This window comes from Varanus komodoensis, unplaced genomic scaffold (genome assembly GCF_004798865.1).
Source record: "Varanus komodoensis strain SLA01 unplaced genomic scaffold, ASM479886v1 scaffold95, whole genome shotgun sequence".
NCBI lineage: Eukaryota > Metazoa > Chordata > Lepidosauria > Squamata > Varanidae > Varanus > Varanus komodoensis.
The window spans coordinates 228,860-255,926 of NW_025336658.1; the positions used below are offsets into that span (position 1 = coordinate 228,860).

At 49.4% G+C, this 27,067-nt stretch overlaps 1 protein-coding gene across 2 annotated transcripts; it reads right to left on the reverse strand.

The window, feature by feature from the left end:
- Positions 1-532: 532 nt before the first annotated feature.
- On the reverse strand, positions 533-27,067 carry GPR20 (G protein-coupled receptor 20). 2 transcript variants are annotated; one of them, XM_044418960.1, is made up of 2 exons: positions 27,025-27,067; positions 533-2,900 (listed from the first exon to the last, which is right to left on the reverse strand). In XM_044418960.1, exon 2 carries the CDS (start codon positions 2,877-2,879, stop codon positions 1,848-1,850), a length of 1,032 nt encoding a protein of 343 aa, XP_044274895.1. In that variant the 5' UTR covers positions 2,880-2,900; positions 27,025-27,067; the 3' UTR covers positions 533-1,847. The 2 variants fall into 2 exon arrangements, with proteins under 2 accessions (XP_044274895.1, XP_044274894.1); XM_044418959.1 differs by lacking the exon at positions 27,025-27,067 and adding an exon at positions 26,140-26,606.

A 27,067-nucleotide genomic window follows, 5' to 3' on the forward strand; every position in this document is an offset into this window, starting at 1 on the left:
AATTGCAGCAACTTTGCAAGAGCTCAGAAAGAAGAGCAATGTAATTTTGCACCTTAAATTATACCGGATGGAGCATAATGCTACAAATATTTCCAGCTCTTGCACCCACATTTCTAATTATCTGGCCTAAACTAAACTAAAACTAACTAAATTAACTAAAACAATGCCTGCACATTTCCCCGAGTTTCTCCCAGTGGCTGCATTTATGCCTTGCTCGTGTAGGGACTTTTCTGGGATTCTGCATTTCGTTGGATATTTTCTCCATTCACCATTGGAGAAAATTCTCCATTCACCAGAACCATTTTCTCCATTCACCATTTTCTACTTGGAGTGCGAAGGCAAAAAACTGTTAGGATCGTCTCCTTGCTGCCAGAAGAACCTGTTTTTATGAGAACCCTCCACTGTTTGTGTGTAAACCTAACAGTGGCTCATCCCTATTGTAACTTAAGCATTGCAGGTATTTGCTCTGTGAATGAAATTTGGAGAGTGACAATACACTTGGATACAGTACAAAAAAATCACAGTCGTGAGGTTTATGCTACTACTGAATGACCTGTATTAAAAACAAAGAAAACACTTGTGTTAGCCAGAGTAATAAATGGACTTCTGGTGCACGGCCAAACTACACATTACACATAGCGACTGAGTTCAGACCACATGATAACTCACCCTCGAGGGCTGAGTATGAGTTGAATGTAGATTGTTGCTGAAATGGGGGCTATTGTGCTGTCTGAACCCAGCAGTGCTAAAGCTATGAACAACCCATGAAGAGAATCCATGGTTTGTTGTTGGGTAGTGTGGGTTGTTTACCATGGTTTATCTTGACTGGGTGCAGACAAATGATAACTCATATTTTAAAAGCAACCCATGGTTTAATGAAAATGCACACTCAGTCTACACTCAGTTCTTGAGTCTAGGTTATTGTGTTGTCTGAACCCAGTCAATCTCATGTCAGAAAATTCAATAGCCTGCAATGGGGATGCGTAATAATTTCCCTGCTTGCTACCTTCCTGTTGCAGCTTATCTCCACACAGATGTTTTCTGACCCTTAGGAAGACATGGATCCCGGAAGGGAAAAAATAGATGAAGATGGAAGTTGAAGCTGAAGAGCAGTAGGTAGAGTCAAGGTTAAGCATTTCATTGCTTCTTCTCTGGTAATCGCCCTTCTTGCTGTTGCTATTTAGCACAGAAGTAGGTCCATCAGGACTCCCCCTACTACATCTAACTCGCAATTTGACCCTAAGTTACCCTGGGCTGCTCATTCCAAAACTCACAATTTTTTCAGAAATACATTTTCTTTCCTGTCACAGTTCTAAAATACAGTTAATTATGCTTTTGGATCTCTTGTTCATTATTCCACCTATTCTTTGGGTTGGGCATGTTGTCTTTTAAAATTGCCACCCTAGCATTCCACAACTATTTATCCTCCTCTGCAAACACAGGTCTTTGTCATATTTATAACAATCTGTAGCATAGACATCTGAGGGATTTCTTTCTCAAAACAACACTGTTCTTTGTTTCCAGACCCCTAGATGATGATAGACATGTCAAAATATGTCGTGGCATCTGTTCTTTTCTCCAACATTCTCAGGTTGGCGAAGCTGGTACAGGGTCAGGTTGCGGAATGCATCCTGGGACACAATCCCAGAATTTGAGCATGAGTGGAAAGTTCATGAGATCATTTCCCAGATGAGTAAACCAGCTGCCATACACAAAGGGACAGTATCCCTGGAGAACACAAGGAGTTCTGAAGGTCAGTGTAATGTTCTAAAGTACCCTTAGAAAAGAGGATAGTACCTCATATCCCATCAACATTTACAGCAGCCTCCATCGGGAACTCCCTGCCTCTAGGAGTTTGCTGTACTGTTTGGTGAAGGCAGGCCCAGTGGAGTCCCTATAGCATTGGTAAAGGCTATAATTGCATTTGAACCCGATCCCTTGTTGACACTGATGATGTCCCCACTGGTTTGCTCGGGTTCAGTCTTCCTGAAGATGTTCTTCATGGTCGACTGGAAGTTGTTGGTCACAAAGCAGTAGACAATTGGGTCCATGCAACTGTTGAGGCTGCTTAGGGTGACTGTCACGTGGTAGAAAACCAAGCTGATGTTGTAGGGCATGCCTGGGTTGATGGAGATGGCCAGCTGGCGTACGTGGAAGGGCGTGAAGCAAATCATGAAGATGATGAGGACCGTGATGAGGAGCTGCACCGCCCGCATCCGCCTCTCCCGGCTCTGGTGCATGAGGGTCGGCTTGGAGAGGGCGCACATGATCCTGGTGGTGAAGAAGGTGATGATGATGAGGGGGAAGAAGTACTCACAGACCATCAGGGGCAAGATCTGGGCAATGCAGCAGTAGGAGAACTTCATGGCCATGGTGAGGATGGAGAAGGTGACCGCCGTGGCAAAGACCCAGATGAAGATGCAGATGCCCTTGGCGTAGTTGGGGTTCCTCCATCGGCGGGAGGCTTCCACCTGCACAATGGCCAGGTACCGGTCTATGCAGATGCAGGTGAGGAACAGGATGCTGCAGTACAGATTGACAAAGTAGGTGAAGATGTGGATGAGTGCGCAGCTCTTGCAGTCCCTGGCGCTGTAGTGCATGAGGGTCCGGATCGGCCAGGAGAAGCCCACCAGCAGGTCCGTGATGATCAGATTGATGGTGTAGATGACCGATGTGGTCTTGGTCTTGGTGCGGAAGCAGAAGACATAGAGGGCCAGCGAGTTCAAGACCACCCCCACCAGGAAAATGACAGCGTTGACCACCACCAGTGCAATCCACAGCGTGTAAAAAGTGTCAGACAGTTCTTTATCCAGGTGGACAAATTTGTTAAACAGGTCAGTGTCGTTCGGCTGCACCGAGGAATGGTTGGATGACCCCATGGTAGTGCCTTGTCCTGGAACCTGCAAGATACAAGCAAGCCAGGTTTAGCATTCGGCGTGTGTCGCATTGCACAGAATTGGAATGCCAGAATAGGCTTTGGGGGGCATCGTTTCTTCTTAAATGACAGTGACAGGGTTCAAAGCCTTCTTGGTCCGGCCTTTATCTGTAGAGATATCTGATCTCTCCGTGGTGAAGCAAATGCTCTTTGCACTTCCTCAGGATACTGCTGCTTTTCCTTCAGAAAGAAAAGCACCCGAAAGAGCCAGCAGGGTGGGCTTTTTGGCAGAGTTGGTCCAGACGAGCTGGCTGTGCTTGTTTCAATGCACAGTGAATTTTGAATTTGCTAATAGCTCTGTTGGGTCAATTTGCACAGTGAATTTTGAATGCAGGAAGATATCCATGCAGTGTTCCCAATCTAGCCGGGAATTTTCTATGCAGAATTCCACAGTGCTCCCTTTGGGATCATGGCAAATTATTTTTGATGAAGAACTTAAAGGGGAGAAAAGAGCATTTGCCCAAAATACCCTCCCTCCTGTTTGTTCTCTCATTTTAACACTGGGTTTGTTTGAATTAGCCTTTATATCTGATCTTTTTGTTTATAACTCCAAGTGGCTCACAAAAACATTAAAAGTGTAATGGAGCAGCACACACAGAACAACTTTAAAACTCTGAAAGTGTAATCATAACTCACGTCTACTCAGGAGTAACTCCCACTGAATGCAACGGAACTTAATGGGCCTTTCCCCTCTAACTGGGTTTTCACATTAGTGGCCTGAAATGATTTCATGTCTTACTAATGGCAGCTTCCATTGGGCTCCTCTGATTTAGACTAAATGCCAAACAAACCATAACAATTCTTCCCTTCTTTTTAAAGAGCTCAGCATTTCCTTACCATCTGTGCTACAGTCTTATCATGGTGGCCATTTGGGGACTTCTGCACCCCCAGCAGAACCAGCATCCCCACCTGAAAGCAAGCAAGTGCAGCCACTCAAGTAAGTTCCGTTGAAGTGAATGGGCTCCGCTTCTGAGCCAGGCCATTGCAGAAAATGTGATTTGCTTCTGAGCAGACATACATTTCGGCTCGTTATTGCTTGGGGCGAGAGGGCAGAGGAGGGCTGATCAGAAGGGTTGGAAAGACATTGCAAGCTTTGTTTTGGGAAGAGAAGGGGAAGCACGGGAACCTATCTTACTGGCCAAGTTAGAGGGAGGCAGGGAAAGGGAGTCAGGAAAGCAGCTAAAGACTGATCGGCTTGTCCTTCAGAGAAGCCCCATCACACCAAAATCATGCCTCGCCCCACACACGACAGCCCCACAAGTTTAGCACACACTGAGAGATAGAAAGAAGTTGTGATAAGTGCTCTGAAGCCGGTTTGGGTATAATGGTAGAAAATAGCACCAGGAGAAGTTTGGGGTGTGTTTCCTGTGACATGTCAGTGGGACAGGCATTGCAATGCTGGTAAAATTTCCAAGTGTGAACCCCCCCTTCCCTACCCCCCCCTCAGGCCACCAGGGATGGATTTCAGATAGGCACACATGTCCTTTCCCAGCTGGACTTCTGTAGTTCAGCAGTAGAGCGACTAGGAATAATGCCTCTCTTACCTTTTTCAGGAGCCTGGAAGGAAAAAGAAAATGAGGGAAGAGACAGAGAGGCAGGATCTGTGTGGTCCTGGAGTGAAGATTGAAAGACCCCCAAAATACCAGGCTGTGACTGCAAATAAACACATCTGTGTGGAAGTTTCAGCTTTCTTGTTCCTCTGCTCCTCCACCGGGGAACTCTTTTATCATTCCTTCCCAACTCCTGCTGTCTGGGGATGATCCCCTCCTTTCATTTTCCAAAAAGCTCTGTGTTTAAACTTCCTCCGAATGATTTGTCGCCTTATTTATACACGAAGGGTTAAACGCTTTTGCTTTTTTCAATGGTTTGCTTTGTGCCTTGGCAAGGTCTTTCTCTGCCTTGGCTCAGATTGGCCAAATATGGTATTTTACTTTTGTGCAAAGCGGGAAGGCTGGCTGTGCCGGCTGAGCTCCGGCTGCAAGCGCCATGCTTAAGCGGAAAGGCACAGAAAGGGTTGCTGGCATGAAGAACAGAGAGAGGCTGCTAGGACCGTGAGCCAGAGCTGGGCTGAGCGGCTGCAACCAAGCTAAATTAGACTGCAGAAAATTAGCTGGCAGTGCTCCCTACAACAGCCAACTATTGTATGGGCTGGTACCCAAGATGTTTTGCTGCGGAGGTCAAGAAGATGCTGTCCCATCACTTCCTGTACAAAAGGAGACTGGAACAGCTCTGGAAACTGGTGTCCGTACTGGTCATGGGAGCCAGCTATCCTGCCTGGGGTCTGGGTAAGCCGTAAGACAACACTGCATCCATCCAGCATCTGCCTCCCAAAGCAGCCTCTCCTCAGCATTTCCAGGGCGGCTTACGAGAAAGTTTAAAAACAAACTGACCCAAACCAGAAACATCATAAAGCTTCTAAAACGAAAGGCACAGGGCGGCATTCTACTCCACTCAGTTAAGAAATAAAAACCACAGCAGCTTAAAAGAATGTAAGAGCTTAAAATGTTGACATATGTTTAAAAAAAAAACGCCCGGGAAAATAAACGGGGATTTGCTTGGTGCTAAAATGATGGGGAAGCGGGTGCAAGTCAAGACGGCCCAGGCAGAGCTTTCTATGACTTGGCTCCCTCCTTGGTAGCCACCACTTGGAGGGTGAGCAGACCTCTGAGGAACCTCAGGTGGGGTGTGCTGTGCATGGGTGAGCTGCTATGGGGGGAGATGTGCATGGACCGCTTGGGGTTGGCACAGGCGAGACCGACCCATGTCTTCCAGGTGCCCCTGCTGGGAGTCTAGGCTACTGTGGCATTATGGGAAGGCACGGTTGCACCAAGAGTGCAGAGAGTAGGTTAGGACCCCCACTCAGCCATGCAGATGCAGTGGGAGGGGCTGACATCTGCAGACATTGTTGCGATGCTTATTTCGACATTGCATTTATATCTGCACCCCTTGTTCCCCCCAGTTGAACCGTGCATCTGATTGCAGGAGTGATAAAATAATTTTTATTTATTATTTTATTTATTAAGACTTTTTTTGCATCTGATTGCAGGAGTGATAAAATAAATTCATGCTAGTCCAGGGAGGTAAGCTGGCTGTCCTCCGTCATCCTTCTGCTGGAAGGGAACGCTATTTTCATTTAGGCTGGCTGTTGGCAGAAAAGTGGGTTTTTAAAGGGTTTGGTGCTCTTTACTTCTTTTATTGCCATATTTTGTTAGTGTATTGAATGCATTTGTTTCTATGTTGTACTTTAGTCTGGGGAGGCTGGTGACTCCGATGCCGGTGGGGCTCCTTACCCATTGCAGCTTTTCTTTTGAGCTTTATACAAACTAGCCATGGTGTTGACCTCAACCCCCAGAGTAGGCTCCCCAGCAAGGAGCACCGTGGATAGTTCTGATAAAGCTGAGAAGAAACGCTACAATGGCTGAGGAGCCCATCTGACATAACAGCCGCCAAGCCAACAAGGAAAATGGTCTTCCAGTGGTGGCCCCGATTCTGGAATGATCTCCCCACTAAGGCCCGCCTGGCATCTTTTCAGCACCAGGATAAGACTGCCCTCTATTTTCATGCATTTAATGGCATATAATAGTAGAATGTATCAGCTGTTTTTAACAGGTCTAGTTTTTATTTGACTATTTTTAGCCCTTTCAACTGTTCTATATTCTGTGCATCAGAATTTTACGCTGTATTTTATTTTATTCATATTTTATAATTATATATGTATTCTATTTCTATTATGAGATCTGTGTTTTGAATGGCTGTAAACTGCCCAGACCTAGCTGGTGCAGATTGACCTTGTTTTAAAGGTGCAAAAGAACAGCCAAAGGCGGCAGACTCAAGTGCCCCTGAGCAAAAGCTTAGCCCTGGAATTTAGCTTCAGTACCAGAATGGCAGCTTGCACCTGGATCATTTCATGTACAAACCTACTTTTACTTCCCTCTAAGCTTTCTTGATTTCTGCACCTTAATTTAAGGAGCGGGAAAGAACTTTTGGCTTTGCTATTGCTGAACTACTAGCAAGGGGAATTTCTTGCTGTTCCACTGCAGTTAACAGAGATTTACCAGTTGATGCAACTGTCCTGGATCACTGGGCGAGAAGTCTCTTCCAGTTATATCTTCCTTTTGTTTTTCCTCTAGAACCTCTGCTGAGTTTTCCAGCCTTTCTTTTTTTGTTTGTGCTTTGGTTTGTTTTTAGAATGAAGAAAAATTGGTTTTAAATTTTAAATTGTTACAAACTGGGGCACAAGCCTTGTGAAAAGTCCCAGTTCCGCTATGCTGCAGCTCCACCACAGTGCCACCTTGTGGTTGGTGAACAGAATACGAAGCCAGTGGAGAAATATAAACCCTAGCAAAAGCCAGGTGTAAAGGATTTCCTTGGCAACGGAAACAGAAGAAGGCGGCTCCGTGCAGCAGTGAGTTAAACCCCTGCACTGGCTAAAAATATCCTCCCATAACATCATGACTTGAGCAACTCCTTTAAAGAAAGCGTGGTGACACAGCTGTGTAGAATTGATTCCGCAGCCCACTCTAGCTTGATCTGAGCACACACTTAAAATCTAGTAAAAATGTTTTGTGAGTGATGCTAGAGGGTTATGCTGAGCTTGTCCTGCACTTGTAAACCCTTCATAACTTTGTGGTGAAATTTCATGGGCATTCAGAAGTCGGGCTCAGGCGTGATGACTCAGAGACAGCCCTGACTCTCACCCCAAAGAAGCCTTCTTTACTTGAAATATTTGCACCACAGGTGAGCCAGGTGTGGTCCGTGGACTACAAGGTCTGCAGAGCCCCAGGATCAGCTGGGTGGCATGGCACCGATACCTGTTCCAACCTTGCTGTTATCCCTGGAGCAACCTTGATCAGGTTTGCTGTTGGGGGAAGAGACTCTAACCTCCACCTTTTCCTATTAGAGGTATCTGTAGGCTATTGCATCTTTTAACTGCTCACCCATAAACAGAGAAGCTTTGGAACATGTGCAAATTAGTACATGCAATTTGCTCACGGGGGGGGGGGGGCAATTTCCCAATGGCCTGAGTCCTACATCTTTTCGGAGCCTAGCAGCACCCATGAATGTCGGGACCTCGTGCAACGATCCAAAGATTCTGACCTGAGACCCTGCTTTCCTCATGCTCCTGGGCCGATTGACGACTCAAGCTACCGTGATGGTCTTGGGCATCTATGGATGGACTGTGCCCATGATGTGGCCGTGGCGATCTGGCTGCAGTATCGAATGCAGAGTTGGAACAACGGGTTCCCGTTGGCCGATTGCCAGCTGCTTTGTTGGGCAGCGATGGGCTGAAGAGGGTGAACTGCCCAGCGTCTGCCCGGGAGAGCCAGCGGAGTGCAAAGGGGCAGGAATCAGCCGGAAGGAGTCTTGCAAGCGAGTGCGGAGTGCTCTCCTCGCCTCCGTTCATCCTTTGAGCTTCCCGTGCAAAATTCCGCCACCAGAATCCCTTGCTATCCCCAATCTGTGATAACAAGGTGATCCACTTCCCTTCTGTTCCCAAAACCAGTAGGCTCCACATCAGGGAATGGGGCAAGTGCCTGCGTGTGCGAGTGTGTTGGGCAGACGTCACTGCCGGATCAGGCCACGAGTCCGCCTAATTCGGAACTCCCTTCCCCGCAGTGGCCAACGAGGGGCGTCTGTCCAGGCTGCCCACAAGACCAGAAGGCAACAGCCCTTCCCTGCTGCGGCCAACCCCGGCTCCTGATACTCAGTGCTAGAGTGCCTCTGAGGCTGGAGGCTCCACCTCCCCATTCCCGGTCGGTGGAGGGTCTGTCCTCCTGGCTTCCTGCTGTGGCATGAGGACAGAAAATAACCCAGGCTCCTCATTTCCCCAGACGCTTTCCACGCTCCCAGTTCCTTCACACATCATTTTTATTTAATTGTTATTTTAAAAATTAGTATTTTATCATTAACCGTTGTGTTTTTGTTTTTTGTTTTTGTGTAATTCTATGGAATTGTTATTGTTTTATTGGTTTTAATGGTACATTTGTAAGCTGTCCAGAGATGCCGAGGCTTGTGGTGACGGCAGAGAAAAGTTTTAAATAAATCAATCAATAAAATAAATCATTAAACTGGGAGTGCAGCTTGTGGGTGTTTGGATGAAGCTTTGAAAGAGTTTCTCCCGCCTGGTGGCAGCCTTCCAACATGGCCGGCAGTCAGGAATGCTGGGAGTTGTAGTCGAAAACATTTGCGGGGCACAGGCTGCACAAAGGGTCCCCCTGCACCCAGTTCTAGGGGCAGCCCTTGTCCGCTCGTCCCCCCAAGCCACATCTGGCCCTCCGACATGAAAGAAGCGGTGTTTATTCCAAGGAGACAGTGGTGAACACATCTGATCTAAACATCCTCATGTTAATCCCCCGGCCATGCAGTATTTATATAAAACGGTTAACTGCCTAATAAGGGTGGAACGAGATTGGGAAAGATTTGCAGTCCCAAATGCAGACACAAACACACAGAGCGCAGAGCTGGAAAAGGCATGGAAAGGGCCTCTGCCATGATGTATTTGCTGCCTGAGCAAACCTTCCGAGCGACGGGTCCGGCCTTTGGGATCTGTTAGTGTTGGAGAAGGTGGCGATGGTTTTCTTCAGAACCCTGGAGACACGAGCGTAAAATTATGCGTGGGGTAGGAAGAGAAAAGGTTCGTTTCCCTGTCCCACAGTGTCAAAACCGGCAGCCATCCCATAAAACTAAGTGGTGGGAAAGTGGGAACGGACAGAAGGAAGGATGCTCTTGGTTCAGTGTCATTTTGAGCAATGGAGTCAGGCTCCTCAAGATGCGGCCAGGGCCACAATGCACAGATGCTTGAAGAGGGGATTAAATTCACACATTGTGTTGGACTGGGACTTCCATCAGCCCCAGCAGGCACAAGGGTGACTAGGCTGGCTGAGGAGGATGGGAGCTGCTGTCCACCGTGCCCCGGCAGCAGATGGAGACAATTTGGGTGACTGCTGCCAGCGTGCATGCTTTCCTCTCTGAATTGCATGGAGCACTCTGTGCCCTCCTCTCTCTGGCCATCCTGCTCATAACCGCAATGTATGGCAGCAGCTTTGCAAGGGGGAAGAAGCGTACAGACTCTGTGGCCAAGGAGTGTCCTGCACTGTGCGTTCATCATTCCCCACTTACAGTTGTTTACAGCTTCTTTGAGCAATGACGGGACCAGACGGTTTTGCTTCTGTATTTAACCAGCGCGTTTGGTGCACAAGGAGCAGGGAAAATGTGCCATTTAATGATGAAACTCGAAGTAGGTGGGACTGCCGCTCGTCTGTACGCAAGATTCTGCTACCCCACGGCGCCGCTAGAGGGTATACAGAGGGAATACAGAACGGAAATCCAATTCAGGCAATGCTCGGATCTCAGTCCTGCCGTGAAACCGAAAGGAGGTCCCTGCAGAGCGACGGCGGATGAACAGCCTTGCGTAGGAAACCTCTGAGAAGGCAGACTGCTGTCCCTCTCCGCACCTGCGGAGGCTGCTAAGGACCTCACTGCTACTGAAGGGGCAGAGGATGCTCGTGCAGCCTCTCGACCAACTCGGAAACAGCCCAGTGTGCATCTCACCTGTGGAACTCACTTCCACAGGATGCAGTCATGGCCACCAATTCGGATGGTTTAAAAGGGAATCGGACACATTTATAGAGGAGGAGAAGGCTCTCCATGGCTACCAGTCCTGATGGTGTTATGTCACCACCACAACCAGGAGCAAGTGTCCATATACCCAAGTTTGTTTGTTTATTTATTTTTCGATTTATATCCTCCCTGCCATTGAAAACCATTTTTACCAGACATCACGCATGGCAAGATGCAACCTACGATAGCAAGAAGCTTATTTATGATAAATAATAAAGCTTATTTATAATTATTTATTATTTACCACACGTATAGCCCACCCCTTTTTTCTTTCAAGTAACTGAAGGTGGCTTACAGAATTTTGCACTTCCTCTCACTTTATCCTCATAACAACAACCCTGCGAGGTAGGTTGGGCTGAGACTCTTGTGACTGGCACAATTTCACCCAGTGAGCTCCATGACTGAGCGGGGCCTGGAATCCAGACTGCTTGAATCCCATCCTGTGCTTTGAACCACGACACCACACTGGCTCTTGCCTGTTTTCAGTTAATCAATCAATCATGTTTATTATTCTAAGCCATTAAGTTCTAACCCTTTGGAATTAAATGCAATCAAATACGCCCATCTCAAATCCACGGTAAAATCCATTCAGAAATCACACATCTAATTAAAGTCTCTTCTTTAGCAGAGATGGCATTGTTGTGCGCTAAGTCAAATGGAACTTGACAACTGTGACAGAAGACATCATCCTCTGCTGAAAAAGTCTTTTTAAAATCATTGTCATCATTAAGAGATTCACAGACACATTTCCGGCTTTTCCAATCATCTTCCACCTGAGCCTCTCAACTGAAGATGCCAGGAACTGAACCGGCAAGAAAAAGAGGTGTTTGGCCGCAGAGCCGTGGCTCTTTTGGGTAGCCAAGTCCCGAGTGCCGCAAAGCCCATGTGGTGGGGTGTGGTGTGGTGGTCAGAATGCTGGACTGGACTCAGGAAATCCGGGTTCTAGTCCTCACCTCCGCCACGGAGCTCACTGGGAGATTCTGGGCTAGCCACCACCTCTCAGCCTAGCCTACCTCCTGGGGTTGCTGTGTGGATCAAAAAGGAAGCTATCTATGAAAGCCACACTGAGTGTCTCGCAAGAGGGACAGAGGCACCGTGTATGGGCAGTCGTGATTCTCTCTGTGGCTGCGAGCGACTAGGAGCCGTTCTGATGGAGAGATCTGCACGTCCGAGCCAATTCGGTCGACGCTGGGTTTCTCCTGGGAGATGCAAATACTCTCTGTCCACATACTGGACCTGCTGCCAGGCCAAATTCTCGGGACACTCCCATGTCATGCTCATGTATGCCCGAGAAAACAGAAGGGGCAGAGAAGAGGACTTCCGTATCAGGGTGCTCCAAAATGGACAGAAGGGGGAAATTCACCTGTGGGGCTGGAAGTTATTTGGAGCAGAAGTCAATGCATGTCTGTCTGTCTGTCTGTCTGTCTGTCTGTCTGTCTGCTAAATATAGTGATGGAAAGAGAAGAGGGGCGGCTGTGGGTAGGCACTTGGAACCCAGGGTTAAAAACCCCCAAGTCCCTGCCCTACCTCACTGTTCCAAATGTCTTTGCAGTGACTGGCTTGCTGCCCTGACTCTGTTGGAAATTTATGAAGTGCCAGAGAAGACACGGAATATTTAAGCCATGCGAAGTGGTGTTATTTTTTCCCTCGAACATTCGTGCCCCTTTGTGTGTCAGCAAATGCTCTCCAGACAGCTCAAAGTCATTTTCACTCCTCTTAAAATGCAATGCATGTTATTTTGGAATAATAAGGCACAAGGGAGCAGAGCCTAAAATCCACTTTCCTACAGCGGGATGTCAGATAGGGATGTGCCTAGATTTCTGTCTAGCCAGTCTCCGTCAGGAGAGGTTCCTATGACTTAGGAGGCGTTCTGAAAGGGTTCTGTTCTGGCATGAATAAACCTCCTCTCAGATGACGGAGGCATCAATCAGCAATAATGAAAGAGAGCAAGGGTGACTTTCAGCCTGACCTACCTTGCAGGGCTGTCATTATGAGGATTCAAAAAGGAGCTGTGTACACTGCCTTGGTTCCTCACCGGAGGAAAAAAGGTGGGATATAAATGCAGTGTAATAATTATAACAACTAGCAGAATCCTAAAAAATACCAGTCTGTTATGCCGTCTTCTCCACAGAAGAGGCATATGGCAGAATTCTAAACTGGCTGATGTTTCAGGACTCCACCTGCCTTGCATTTCAGTAGCCAAGCCAAGACTTTGTCAGGGCATTGAAAATAATTATAGTTATTTTCCAGGGAGGGGCACAACCCGATACATAACTGGAGAAGAGCATTTTTAGCTATGGCAGTTATCTAAGCCCTCTGAGATTGCAAAGGGTCGCCAGTCACTCTGTTGAGTAAATCATGCTCTCTCAGAATCTGTTTTGCCTGGATTAATCCCTGGTTTGTGCAGGCTGCAGCCTGTCAGGTTGGCTGGAGCACTTCACCTGCTTCTGATGAAAGAGAAGAGCTGCTGCCAGTCTGTGTCAACCATACTGGGCTAGCGGGACCTAGGTTCTCGCTTGGGGCAAGGCAAACTTGCTGCTCCTATCTAAAAGGAGACAGAGGGCTGTATTTCACCAGCGTCACCCCTGCTGCACATTAGAATTAATCCTGGAATAAATTCTCCCTCCCAAGGAATGCAAAGTGTTAAAAAGAATGGAGAGCATAATTGAACTTTTTGCAAACTCACAGGAGGATTATGGATTCCCGGCAGGAATCTGGGTCAAAAAAGGACCGGATTTCCTTCCCTGAGCGCAGCCAGATGTGGCTATTCTGTGCCTGCTCACCTCTGGCTGCTAGGAGGGCACTGAACGTTCATGAATATTCCAACTGGCGAAAGGGCCAGTCATGGAATGCTGGAATATCTGTGCAGTTGCTCCGTGGACGGCCAGCTGGAGAAGATAATCCAGACCAGATTCAGGCTGCGTGTGGCAGACACCTCGGTGGACAGGAGGTCTGGGAGAAACGAGCGTGTGGCAGGAGGGTCCACCCTGGAGCACAGTCAGTGCTAGTGCATGAGTTCTTCATTCACAAAACCCGGGGTTCAGTCGGCGTCACCAAGGGGACCTCTTCCCAGGGCTGGCACTACTACAAGGCAGAGTGAGGTGCTTGCCTCAGGCGGCCAATATTTGCTGGTAGCAGCCAGATCCTGGAGGAGAGAGCCGTGCGCCACTCAGCTGGCCTTGTGCCCCATAAGCCAGCGTGCTGCCATAGGTTGTGGGGGACTGTGCTGCCCATTCAGCAGCAGCAGAGACAAATGCAGCAGCAGAATCTCGGGGGCAGCTCTGTGTCTTTCCTATCCGGGCATGGAGAGACCCTCTTCCAGGGATCCTGGACAGTTGCTGATGACCTTGGGCTAGGTGGGCAGAGTCCGGCTCGCCAAAAACCCACAGTCCTGTGCTTGATTTCAAACAAGTCGCCAGTCCTTTGACTGCTGGCTTCTTGGAGAGCTGAAAGGCTGTCACGGTATCATAGCAACATGTCAGTTTTAGCAATTGCTTCCTGCATGTCATTTGTTAGTGTCTGGAGCAGCTTCTGACTCTTTTTCACAAGGACAAGCCATAAATATCCTGCAAATTGGCTTGCGGCAGTGTGCTCTTCATGGAGACCTATGGGCTTTTGTTCATCTTAATTGGGGTCACCTCTTGTAAATACTCCGGACCAAGTCTGTTTACTCAACCAATCCTGAGGCATGGAAACCCATTTCTCAAGTTGCTGCTACTGGAACTAATTCTGTGACAACACCCCAAGGCATGGTGCTGCCTGTCCTCATTTGGTCCCTCCGCAGAAGGAGAGCACCAGCATGGCCTAACCATGCAGCTCTTCCGGAATGCTGTTGCTGACTGGCTTATAGAATCAGGCAAGTGTTTCCTCCAGCATCTGGCCAGGGAAGTGTTTGGAGGTTCTCTTTGCAGCTAGTATCCATCGATAATGCAAAGATATCAAACCAGTCAGTCCTAGAGGAGATCAACCCTGACTGCTCTTTAGAAGGCCAGATCCTGAAGATGACACTCAAATACTTTGGCCACCTAATGAGAAGGAAGGACTCCCTGGAGAAGAGCCTGATGCTGGGAACGATTGACGGCAAAAGGAGAAGGGGATGGCAGAGAATGAGGTGACCGGATGGGGTCATGGGGGCAGTGGGTGTGAGCTTGGATGGACTCCAGGGGATGGTGGAGGACAGGAAGGCCTGGAGGAATGTTGTCCGGGGGGTTGTGATGCACCCAGCATTGTCCAGCCGAGCTCCTGCTAAGGGTTGAGCTGCCGTCTCTGGCGTGCAAAGCAGATGTTCTGCCACTGAGCTCAGGACCAGTGTGGGAGGGAAGAGGATGATGGAAGCAGGAGATGATCTCCCCGCTGATCAGGATGGTGGTGAACACCACGGACCTGGGAGCACAGCCCAAAACACTCTGCCCTGTTGGTGCCAGAAGGCTGTTGCAGCTGCTGTTCCTTCTCTTTGGCCCAGGTGCCTGTAGTAGGTGATTGCGCCTGGGCCAAATTCCTGACTGAGACCCCCACACGAACCCATTTTCCCCACCCCGGGTTCCTGTGTGATGGCCTCTGGCCACCTCCAGGCAGAGCCAGTCTGTTTCTGAAAGGTCATTCAAACTTGTGGCCATAACCAAGAGCCATGAAACAGTAGGTCTGGAAGGTCCAAAGCCATCAGGTCCAGCCCCCTTTTCAATGCAGGACTCCAGCAAGAGCAGCCCTGGCAGACGGCTGTTGCCTGGATCTTTCCAGGGTGGGACAGCTTCCCAAGGTCGCTGGTTCCATGGCTGGGTGGCTCTCAAGTCAGGAACCTTTTCCTGATGTCCAGCCGGAATCTGGCTTCCTGTAACCGGATCCGTTATTCCATGCCCTGCACTCTGGGATGATTGGGAAGAGGCCTGACCCTCTCTGTGTGGCAGCCTTGTGTCAATGAGTTCCATTGACAGGTCCATTAAACTCCATCGCTGGAAGGGGTGACATGATTATTAGCACTGACATAACTCAAAGCTCATGGGGAGCAGGGCTGCAAATGTCTAGCAGGCAGGTTAATCTTGGCCTGGTTAACAAACCAGTCCGGGGTTGAGGGGGAAAGTTCAGGCTTCATTTAGTGAGACTACAAGTTTAAGGAGACATCTTACATTCTTGAGCTATTTTCATCCCGGAATGTGGCAGCATAAGATCAGCTTGCTTTGTGTTCAGAGTCCCAGTCCTGAAGCGAATTGGGCTGGCTGGGCAGTTTTGAAGTAATGGCTTCCCAAACACTGATTCCAAACACTTTTGAAAGTTCACGGAGGGACACGGAGACTCAGACTGCCATCTCAAAAGGCTGATCCATTTCTCTCCAAGCTCTCCATATAGAGAAAACTTTGGGGTGGGGGGAGAGGGAGGGAAGAGGTGCAGTTTTGGGATTGGCAGTGCTCATTTCTAAGCATGAATGGTTTTACAGAGGTTCTTGAGTTCTCCTGCTTTCAGAAAATGTTGTCAGAGGAACATATGGTAAGACCGATGTAACATTCAGTGCTCGTTGCAGGAGTAGGAACATCATGAGAGGTTTGGAGGACTCTGTTGGACCTCATGGTGTGGGTGCATTAAAAAAAAAAAAAGGCAAACTCCATGTTAGGCATAATTAGGAAAGGAACTGAAAGCAAAATTTCCAAGATCATATAATCCTTATACAAACTGAAGGTGCAACCACACTTACAAAATATGGTACCCAGTTACTGTCATTGCACCAAGAAATGGATATTGGAAAAAGGACAGAAACAGGTCCCGAACATGATCAAAGGCTGGGAGCAACTCATCTGCAATGAAAGTTCACGTCACCTGGGACTGTTTGGGACAGAGAAGTGGAGAGTGAGGGGAGACATGATTGCGGGGTCCAAAAATCAAAGTTTTTTTCTCCCTCTCATGTAGTATTAGACAATAAGGTCATTCGATAAAGCTGATTGAGGGGGCAGAGGGGAGATTCAGAACAGATAGAAGGAAGGACTTCTTCAAACAGCCCATAGTTAAAGCAAAACTAGGTGCATTCAGGGGAAGGCTATCAAAGGCTACCAACCTTCAGTATCAGAGGCAGAATGGTTTGGACAGCAGTTGCTGGGGAACATGGTCAGGGGGATGGTATTACACTCCTGTCCGGGTTGTGAGCTTTCCATAGGTAGGTGGGAGGCCACTCTGAACAGAATTCTGGACTAGGTCGACCTTTGCTCTGGAGGTGTGCTGAAGAATGACAGAACTTTCCTCTCCACAATGAAGAAATTGAAGTTGTGAAAGATTTTGCGTACCCTGGCTCAGTCGTAATCCCAAGCGAGACTGTAGCCAAGAGATCTGAAGAAGACTGAGACTTGGAAGGGCAACAAGGAAGGAGCTAAAAAGATCACCCAGTGTCAGCACGTTTCCCTGGAGACCAGGTCCAAGTCCATCCACACTGCCATATTCCTGCATGGGTGAGGAAGCCGGACAGGGAGAGAACTGATGCGTTTGAAACGTGGTGTTGGAGGAGAGCTTTGAAGAGTCCCTGGACGGACAGACAGAGAAATGGTTGGGTCCCAGAACTTCTCATGGAAACAAAAATGATGAACCTGAAGCTGTCATATTTTGAACACATCATGAGAAGACGAGATGCCCTGGAGAAGACCGTCATGTGAGGGAAAGTCAGAGTAGAAGAAGAAAAGGAAGACCAACTATGAGACGGAGGGAGGCCATGAAGGAAGCCACCGCCTTGGGTTTGCAAGAGCTGAGCACTTCCGACCTTTTGGGAGCGCATGCATTCTTAGGGTCACCATAAGCCAGAGTTAACAGCACATAGCAGCAACCCAGCGTTGCTCGCTCGCTTGCTTGGAAAATACTGGCTTGCAAGTCCTTGTGCCTCTCCCTGTTTGTGCCAAATCTGCCGTCTCCACCCCGCAGGAGTCAGTGATGGGCTGTGAGGCTTTCCCATTTCCAGGCGATGGACTTTAGAGGTGGCTGCAGCTTTTATGGGTGTGCCTCAGGGCAGGTCTGAGGAGCAGCTAAACACAATTGACCTTTCAGTAGCTTTACTGCCCTGTTAAGCAAAGTAAGATTCACACTGAAGAGGCGAGTCCTCTGAGTTCACTTGGGCTCCATCCCAAAGGCGTGTGCATGCAGGGCTGTCGTTTCCTCTTCGGACTCCTGCTCCGACCCGCTTCCCTTCCCCAGGACTGCTCCGCCACACGACTCCAAGGGCACAGACATGCGCTATGCTCACTTATCGCTCTGCAAGCAGCCTCTCCTTGCTGTTTTTGAGAAAAGGCTTGTCCTATCGGGAACAAACAGCTGCAGAACTTCAACTGGCTCTTGAGACTTTGCCAAAGGGAGGCAGGTTTCCCAGGCTATCCTGCCTCTCCTCTGATGGATACCAGGCCCTGGCAGCAGAGGCCGTGTGCTCTCAAAATCAGACGGGACCCGGGGAGACCTTGTAGGGCAGAAGATTCCAATTGCCCTTGGAAGCTGCTCACAGGGCATTGTAAGTTTCCAAAGGCACGAGGCTCAGCATGCATTGCTCCAGCTTACCAAAATCAACACGCAGCCATGCCAGGCAGCGCCTTAAGGCTACAGAGGGGCAGTTAACCGGAGAAGTAGGGAGAAGCCAAAGAGTGGCAAGCTTAACTTGGGATGCCCTGAGGTTGACTCTCCTGCTCCGCCTCCCTGTGTCTCAGGGCATGGAATGCACGCATCCTGGGAGCATCTTAGCAAGCAGATCTTTTTCTTCCTGCTCATCCACACAGGAACCCACTTCTGTGCACCTAACTGGAAAATGGCAGTGCAAAGTGCTGTCTGCCAGTCTCAGTTGGGGAACTCCTGGAGCGAAAAGCAACAGGCTGGAAAACTAGTAATGCTGAAAATACTGAGACCGGACAGCTCACACTTTGATTGATCCGGTAGTTCGGGATCGTTTCAAATCAGTGGGGAGAGGGAGGTGAAGAGACTTGAATGACTGGAATAAGGTTGCCGGTTAAGAATGCCTTTACTTTATAATAGTACTGAACACTCAAAGAAGTGCTTTCAACTACGAAGGGCTTCTTTATAAGCAGGAGGAAGTCTAGTTCTTTACTGAGGCCTTTTTGGGGGGGCGGGGGTTAGGGTGCTCTTAATTTGTGATTTTTTCCCAGGGGTTTTCCTCTCTGCCTTCCATATGGTCCATTTCACAACATCCAGGTGGTGCTCTGGGATAGCACGGAATCCTGCAATTTCACATTTGGCTTCTGTAGTATAGCAGAAGCTTCCTGGGGAATAGTTGGCTTTTTTCTCTCCAAGCAAAGCCATGAGAGTGGCTAGAAAACAGGGGGAGAGTCTAGAACTAGAAGCCCATTTGAGTGCTGAGCGTCACCAAATCATAACTGTCACCTAAAGCCATTGGTGAATCTTTGGTGCACGAAGGAAATTCAGATCGATTTTCTGACATGTGACAGTATTCACATGCAAATGATGGCATACCCATAGGTAAATAAGGACTGGCTTTCCACAGATCTGGGTTTTGTGTGAAAAAGTGAGTTTCTCCTTGCAAAACTTCTCAAAGTCTAATTTACATCCTTCCCAGAAATGCACCGTCTCCAAATTCACAGCCCGTTGCCCTGCAGTTTCAGGCTCATGATCTCTGCTCTGCCTTGCAGCCTGTCCACCACCTGGTCAGAGTGCTTAAGGATTTGTGCCATGGGAGACAAGTAAAGTGTTTCTTATTTTGGGCTCAATTCGATGCAAGTTTAGCCAGAAAAAAGCCCCACAACTTTGCCAGGGCAAGCTGGAAGCTGTATAGCTTTTTTCTGGCTAAACTTGCAAAAAATTGCATCCTTTGTCGAGTGTTTCCAGATGAGGCATAATGGGCCCTCCCAGGAGAGTAAGAAATTCAGGGAGCCATGATTAAGCATTTCAATAGCATTAAGAAGAGAAGAAAAACCTGCTGGATCAGACCAAGAAGAGAAGAGAAGCCATGCTGGGTCAGATCAAAGCTCCATCTAGCCCAGCACTCCGGACACATGGTGGCAAACCAGCTGCCCGCAGGATCCCTCCAGCAGGACGGGCGCAGGACCTCCCCCTGCCCAGCTCCTCTGCAACTGGTGCACGCAGGAAGGCCACCTCCGGGGGAGGAGGAAGCACGTGCCTGCAAGGCTAGTCGCCACAGATCGCCTCCTCCCTGCCCGATCCCCTTTCGAAGCCATCCAAATGTTCGGCCACCGCTATTTCCCCAACAATGAATCCCATAATTTAGCAATGCACTGTGTGAAGGAAGCCTTCCTCCTCTCTGTGCTGAATCTCTCACCAATCAGCTTCTGTGGGTGACCCCGGGTTCTAGTATTATGGGAGAAAAATCTCTGCACCATGCATAATTTTGAACAGCTCTCTCATGCCTGCCTTTCCTCACGTTTTCTCTAAGCCGAACAATCCCTGTTGTAGCTGCTCCTCCCAGGAGAGCTGCTCCAGCCCCTTGATAATTTTAGATCCAAGCCCTTTTTGTGTCTACCAGGAGCGGGTCATTCGCAAAGCTGAAGGGTGTTAATTGCAATAGCCAGCCAGCAACCAAATCCTTTGCTGTGCAACAAGGAGCAATAGACTCAGGCCATTGCCAGGTGCAACGGCTCGCCCTGACTTAATTCCCCTGCGACCACTCTTGGGCTACGTGGCTCACCCGGGGGCATCTTTTCTGAAAGGTGCCTGCTTGCCCCCCTTGCCCTGGCTCGTTCTGTTGTGGAAATGCACCTGGCGGGATGGAGTTAGGGCTGGTCCTTCAAATAACTCTAACACGTGACACAGGTCATTTGTGGGTTGCCTAACCCTCGACAGCCCCTGCCGCCTGGGTTCACATGACCTGCTAGGCCATAGTGAGCTGGCTGCCCATTGCTATCGCGCCAACACGGCGACTTCAGGTGCCCGGCACGATGCTCCTGGGCGTGAACGGAACCGTGGCAGACTGTTCTGCCATGTGGACCAGGACTTCGTGGCTGGGTCACTCGCCCCACTGGAGTCCACATCCAGTAGCTGCTGGCCTGGCTGCCGAATCTTCCTGGGATGGAGTTGAACTCCACACCGGGGTGGGGGTGGGGGCTCAGAACAAGCTGTCTGTGCTCTGCACATGCTTGCCTCACTCTCCCTCATGGGAGGGCCGGCCCTGCCTGCTAATCGGAAAGTCCTGGAGTCTCAGCCCTGGGAGCCCAGCCACTGCTGCAACACACACATTCTGCAGAGTCCAGGGAGCCCGGTGAGTCACCCGGCTCCTGCCTTGTGAGCCAGCAGTTAGTCACCAAGAAGCAACAGACCCAAATGCCGGCCCGTGTGTGTGTGCGTATGCTGGGAAGTTTCTCATGCTTCTTACAAGGTAGTTTTATTTATTCATGGAGTGTATTCGTCATGACTCCATCCCCAGAAATAACCGATTGAAACAACGATGAAGCAAGCTCAAGGCAGGATTTTTCTAGCTGAAAACCACTTTCCAGAACAATGACCCTTCACAGCTGCTACTGAAAAGCAGAACCAGCTAGAAAGTTGCCGCCCTTTGTGAATCTGGCTGGGAAGGGCTTTCTAAGAACCCAGAAGTTCTTCTACCAGCAGATGCCACCTTTCTAGCTGGAGAGGCCCGGATTCAAGCCAAGGACCCTCTGCACACAAGACAAGCCGCCCCTTGAGATCAGCGGGAGAGGCCCTTCTCCGGGAACCCTCCATGAAGGAAATTAGGAGGGCGAGTACCCAGAGGAGGGCTTCTCTGCGGTGGTGTCCAATCTATGGAATGCGCTCCCCAGAGAGGTCCGCCTGGCACCATCGTTATTTGTTTTTTGGCGCCAGGCAAAGACCTTTTTATTCAAATGTCATTTTAATTGTTAATAGTATTTATTCATTTTATTCTTTGGCCAGGGTGACTTAATTTATACTGTTAATTTGTATTATTTTAAGGATGTTTATTTATGGATGTAAGCCGCCCTGAGGCTTTGGCGAATGGGGCAGCATAGAAGTCTCCCAAATAAATAAATAAACAAACAAACAAATAAATAAATAAGCGCTCTGCCGCAGAGCCATGGCTTTTCTCATCACAAGCCTCGGCACTAACACCATCTCTTTCATCAGGCCACTCTGTGAACCTGGGTTGCCATGCTCTGTGTTCTGTGCTGCTTCTCTTTCTTGCCTTCCTTCCCAGCTCATCGATTAGGTTTCCAGAAACTGCATTCAGAAGGGATTCTCTTTGGGGCGGGAGGTTGCCACAGTCCTCGGGGAGGAGAGGGTTAAGCCTTTCTCTGCAGCAGTGTTCCACTCCCATGATGCAAATTGGCTCTGAGGTCATCAGTGGAAGTTTCTGAGAGGGGCCACTGCCCAAGAGGCCATGCCCAGTGCGTATCCATGCTGGGCAGCAGTCTGAGCTGTTAAGGAGCTGTCCAAGGTGCCAATCTTTGAAGAAGGGCTCAGGACCACGGACAGCTCCTTGACATTTCAGGCTGAGCCCGGAGTGGATGCACTGCCGCTGGCATTGGAGCCAACACTTCACTGCAGTCCTTCCCTAAGCCGTGTTGAAGCATTTCAGAAACATTAAGAACAAGAGAAGAGAAGAGAAGAGAAGAGAAGAGAAGAGAAGAGAAGAGAAACCATGCTGGATCAGACCTAAGGTCCAACCTGTTCAGCACTCCATGTACATGGTGGTAAAGCTGCTCACAGGATCCCTCAAGCGGGATGGCTAAAAGACCTCCTTCGCCAGCTCTTCAGCAACCGGGGCAGGCAGGCTGGCCACCTCTGGAAAACATTGCCTCCGTGCTCATCTAACTCCGCATGGAGTGTCTGCAGTCCTCTAAGATTGGATCAGACCCCTGCTCAGTGCAAACTGAATTTCATATTACAGTCAACATGTTACAGGACATGCTTCAGACAATCACCGCCCTTTTAATGACGACTTTGCAATAGGGCATGGAATACCTGCCTTCCCCAGTTGCTGGGGAACGGAGACTGAACAGGGCAGTGATTCTTGGCGTGCGCTCCAAGGCCAGGTGGGTTTGGACCTGTCAGATGAGGAGGGCCCCTGCCAACCAGAACTCCCAGGCACTGAAATGGAGAGCCAGAGGGGCTTATCTCAAGACCCCCTCCCCAGGTGTTCAGGCAGAGGTTGGGAAGAGCCAGGGTTTGCCACTGCAGGAAGGGGACGTGAGAGAAGGACTGGAGCCAGCCAAGCCTGGCATGACTCTCGACTCCATGATGTGATGTTGGGAGAGACGGACCATTTAGAGGGGCGACAGATGGAGAAGAGCATGGCTGCCTCCGAAAAGGACATCCCAGAGGGAGGGGGCTTGGAGGTCCTCTAAAGGAGGATGCTCGGAAGAAGTTGGTAGACGGGGTTCAATGAACCACTCTGTGCATGCTCAGAGGCTCATTCTTTGTTGTTGTGCTTTCTGGAAGTGCACTTAGAGCTTTTGCCAAAGAATGCTCCATGCCTGGGAAGTGTGCAGGTGCGGAGGAGACCTGACTGGCTGGCGACAGGTGGGAGAGGCTGCTGTGGGGAGGGACTCCATGGGCAGCTGGTTGGCCACCATGTAGATGGAGCACCGGACTGGCTGGACCTTTGGCCAGATTATATTCTGTTATATTCTCATGACATGATGCCTCCCTGTGACTGGGGTGAAACCAAATTGAAAGAGAAGCTGGGGGTTTTGGCGCAACTGCTCTGGAACCCTTGCGGTGCCATTGTCACAGTGCATTTATGTCCTGCCTCTTTTCCTCGAGCACAGAACCCAGGTTGGCAACACGGCCCTTCTCCTCTCTTCACAACAACCCTGTGAGGTAGACGGGGCCGAGAGTCAGTGCCTGGTTCAAAGTCTTGCAGGGGGCCCCATGGCAGAGGGGCAGAGTAGAACCCAATCTCTGAGCCCCAGCCCGGCACTCGGATTACGATGCAATTGCTTCTCAAGATGTAATGGGACAAACGGTTTACCTGCACCAACGCTTAAAGAGCTATGTGGAAGGTTCAGCCAGGCGCGGCTTCCTGTGAGAAAGCTGGGCATTGCCAGGGAGGCTCCACTCTTTCTTAAACAACCCTCTTCCACCTGCCCCAGGAAAGGCTTCTAACCTAGAGGGACTCCCCCTGATCATACCAAAAGTTTTTTAGCCTGAACATCGTTATTGCCTGCAAAGGTCTAATGAAAGGTCGCCAGATTAAGTCAAAAATTTAAGTCTACAATCCTTAGCCTCTTTAGACAGAAACGCCCCACAAGTCCCAAACCTGCTGCGACCCACAGGACTATTATTCTGCCTACACATGGCAGGACGCTGCCTGAATTGGTTTTGCCAGTAGGAAATCCACAGGCTGAAGCTTTAAAGAAAAGCTCCCCTTTCTGCAAAATCCAGTGCGTAGTTATTCTTTCCCCCACTCGCAAGCGCACAGCTCCCCCACTTGATAGAGGACCACCCCTCTTCGAACGCATCTCGGATCGGACGGGCCGCCTGGACTCGCAGCAGTTTAAAGAGAATGCGTCCTTTGGCGTGTTCTCCATCCAAAAGCAGCCGTTGGGGAGCAGACAGAACAAAAAGCCTCCCACATCAAGCACCGTGTGTCTATTGCCATTTTAACCAACGGTTCTAATGGTTATGTATATGGTTATGTATATGCACACAACATATACATGGATTTGGACATATAGTAGCAGATTTTCTTTTTACTTTTGTTGGCGATTCCTAAAGGGCCATGCAGGTCACTTCAGCAGTGCCAAAACCCCACCTTGGGTGTGTTTAGTGAGCATTCTGCCATTCAGAACTACCACCTCGCTGATAATCCAGGAGGGCAGCCAATTTTCATCCCTGTGTGCTCTAGTCTCCTGATAGCTGGGCAGATTTCTCAGGCGTTTGGAATGAAACACCCCGGGAGCACGGTGGATCTAGTTGGACGTGGCTGAATTTGGTGCGCTCAAGTGTGCTGTTTTTAGCACCCACCCCGGCTTCTACTAGGTTGCCCTTGTAAGACAAAGTTCACAGAAATGCCATGAATTTTCGGTGATCTCCTGTCAAAAGGAAGGGCGAGGCACAGTCCCAGGTGTATTTTCTGTCTTAATATGCAAATCTGCACCCTCAATTGCACAGCCCTTTGGCGGGGACTCAGGGGGATGTGAATCGGACGGAGCTTTCTGTGAATGATTCCTCTTGTCTCATTAATCTGTTTATTATGACACCGCTTTGTGCCCTTATTGTCAAGGACATGCACACAAGTGACAGTCCAGTGACTAAGGCTGGACTTTTTGACACAGCACGGATGCACTTGCATGCCAGAATAAGGGTGTCACCCCCTCTGCTCCTTTGCAAATGCTCACATGGGGATGGGACCCCCCCCAGGCTGATCACTCAGAGGTCCTGTTGCCACAGCGGATCCCCCTGGGTCACAGGTGGAGAAGGAAGACTCCCTTTCTGCCAAGTCCAGGGTGTAGTCATTCCGGGTGCCGGTCCATGGCCTTCCAGCCTGAACCAAGGACTAGGAATCTGTGGTGTGAACTGAGACGTCTCCAGGACAAATATGGCTACGGGGCTAGTGGGCCAGAACCAGCCCCGATTTCGGTGCCAACCGCGGTGACTCCCAGCTCAGCCGGTGATCCCATGCTGGATCCAGTTCCTCAAAAGCCAAATGCATCCGGAGACTGAGTGTGACCACTGGGGAGGTCTGGTGAGGGGGGGTCAGGCAATCTTCCCCACATGTGTGTTTGTGTGAGTCATAGCACGGATGTGCTGAGCTCACACTTGTGCTGCCGTGGACCTTGCAGCCTTGTTCTCCCACCATCGGTGGGCTTGGCTCACGTAAAAAAGGCCATTCCAAGGGCCAGAGCCCGAGGCCACATGTGGCCCTTGTGGGTTCTCACCTCCTTCCCCAGCCACCCAGAGGATCTTATTTTCCCGGCTTGCCCAGATCTCTCCTGCCTCATGTCTAAATGTGGAAATGTGTCTCTTGAGGAGTTTACTTGTAGCAAGAGGATGTTCACAGGAAAGTTCTTGAATTTGTCCCAGTGGGACCCTGCCTGCATGACGGAGCCATGAGTGCATCGGTGGAGCGGGGCAAGAGGTGTTAGAAGGGACCTGGGAGGCTCAAGAGACAGGGATGCTAGTCCTCATCAGTCCTGAGGCTTACTGGGTAACTCTGAGCCAGCTCCTGACTTTCAGCTAACCTACCTTACAGGGCTGTTGTGAGGCTAGAATGGAGGGGATGAAGCTTATGCACGTTGTCTCAGTCCTCTGATTGCAAATACAAGATACAGTAAAAACACAACGAATAAGGCAGCCCATGTTGGCAGGATGTGGGGCTAACCTTGCAGACCGTGGCTCCCGGCACACACATCTTCTATACATCAAGGAGCACCTGAACCTCTTAATGCCAGCAGTGATTTTCTGAGATCAGTTAATCAATTCAATCTCTCTTTTTTCAGTTCTCTCTATATATTTTGTTAGTCTAACAAAACAAAATGGAAAACCCCAATAAGCACAACATTCATGCTGCGATCACAGGTAGATTCTAGCCCAAGGTTTATCTGAGGCAGTTTTTCAGTGTTAAAACAACTTTGCAAGCAAATCAGCAATGCTACGAGCTGACCAATACATAAACAAATAGTAATATCAAGCCCCTTTGCACATACCTGTCCTAGCCATGCATGGCACATTGAGGGCCTTCAGTCACCTGGAGGAGAGTCAGACTCACCACAGGTGATTAGCCTTGTGCCTCTTTGAAAGCCCAGGCGGGAGCCCAGGTTGGCACCTCTGCTGAGCCTGATGGTAGCAGTCTTTCCGCAGAAAAGTCCATTTCAAGCAGATGCTTATATACTCCCTAAGCGCTGCTAGGCGTAACCGAAAATGTTACTATTTGGAATGCGTATGCCAGATTTCCCCAGCTTTACTCAGCAACTGCCAAGCGCTCGCAGGTTCGGTCATCTCTGGTTGTCCCAGCAGTGATGACCCTTTTTGCTGTCGGTTCTCACTTCTTATCCGCCTTCTTCCAGCTGGCTTTTTAGGCTGTCCAACTGGCAATGCAACTGGATCTAAACTGCAGTTCTTAACATGAACGGATTCGGGGATTAAAGCACAGGCTGCCGGAAAGTTCTCCCTGTTGCGCTCTCTGGTGTTTCGTTTCACTGACTTGGGAACTCTCTTTGCATAAATCGCCCCAGCTCCATTGCACACACAGAATGGACATACAACAGCTGTTCTCTCTCTCTCTCTCTCTCTCTCTCTCTCTCTCTCTCTCTCTCTCTCATCTCTCTCTCTCTCTCTCTCTCTCTCTCTCTCTCTCTCTCTCAATCTCTCTCTCTCTCTCAATCTCTCTCTCTCAATCTCTCTCTCTCTGTGTCTGCCTCTGACTCTCACACACACCCTGGTGGCTAAGTGACCCAAAGACCTTCCTTGCAGTGCTCATTGTTAAATGACAAAGGTCCCAAGAAAGTCTCCTTCCCTCTGCTTGCCTTCTCACCCCACAACTCAACTGCCTGCCTTCTGCTCTTCTCCTCAGGGAAGGCCACCACCCTTACCTGCTTGGCTGAGAAAATCCAACTTGCTTCTAGATCGCAGTCA

What these genes read in the sequence shown, in the direction of transcription:
- GPR20 (XM_044418959.1), bottom strand. Translation starts at nt 26,163, where the DNA reads ATGTGCCATGCATGGCTAGGACAG. An exon ending in GCCATGCATGGCTAGGACAG is followed by an intron (nt 2,901 to 26,139) that starts GTATGTGCAAAG and finishes TGTATCTTGCAG; the next exon opens with GTTCCAGGACAAGGCACTAC.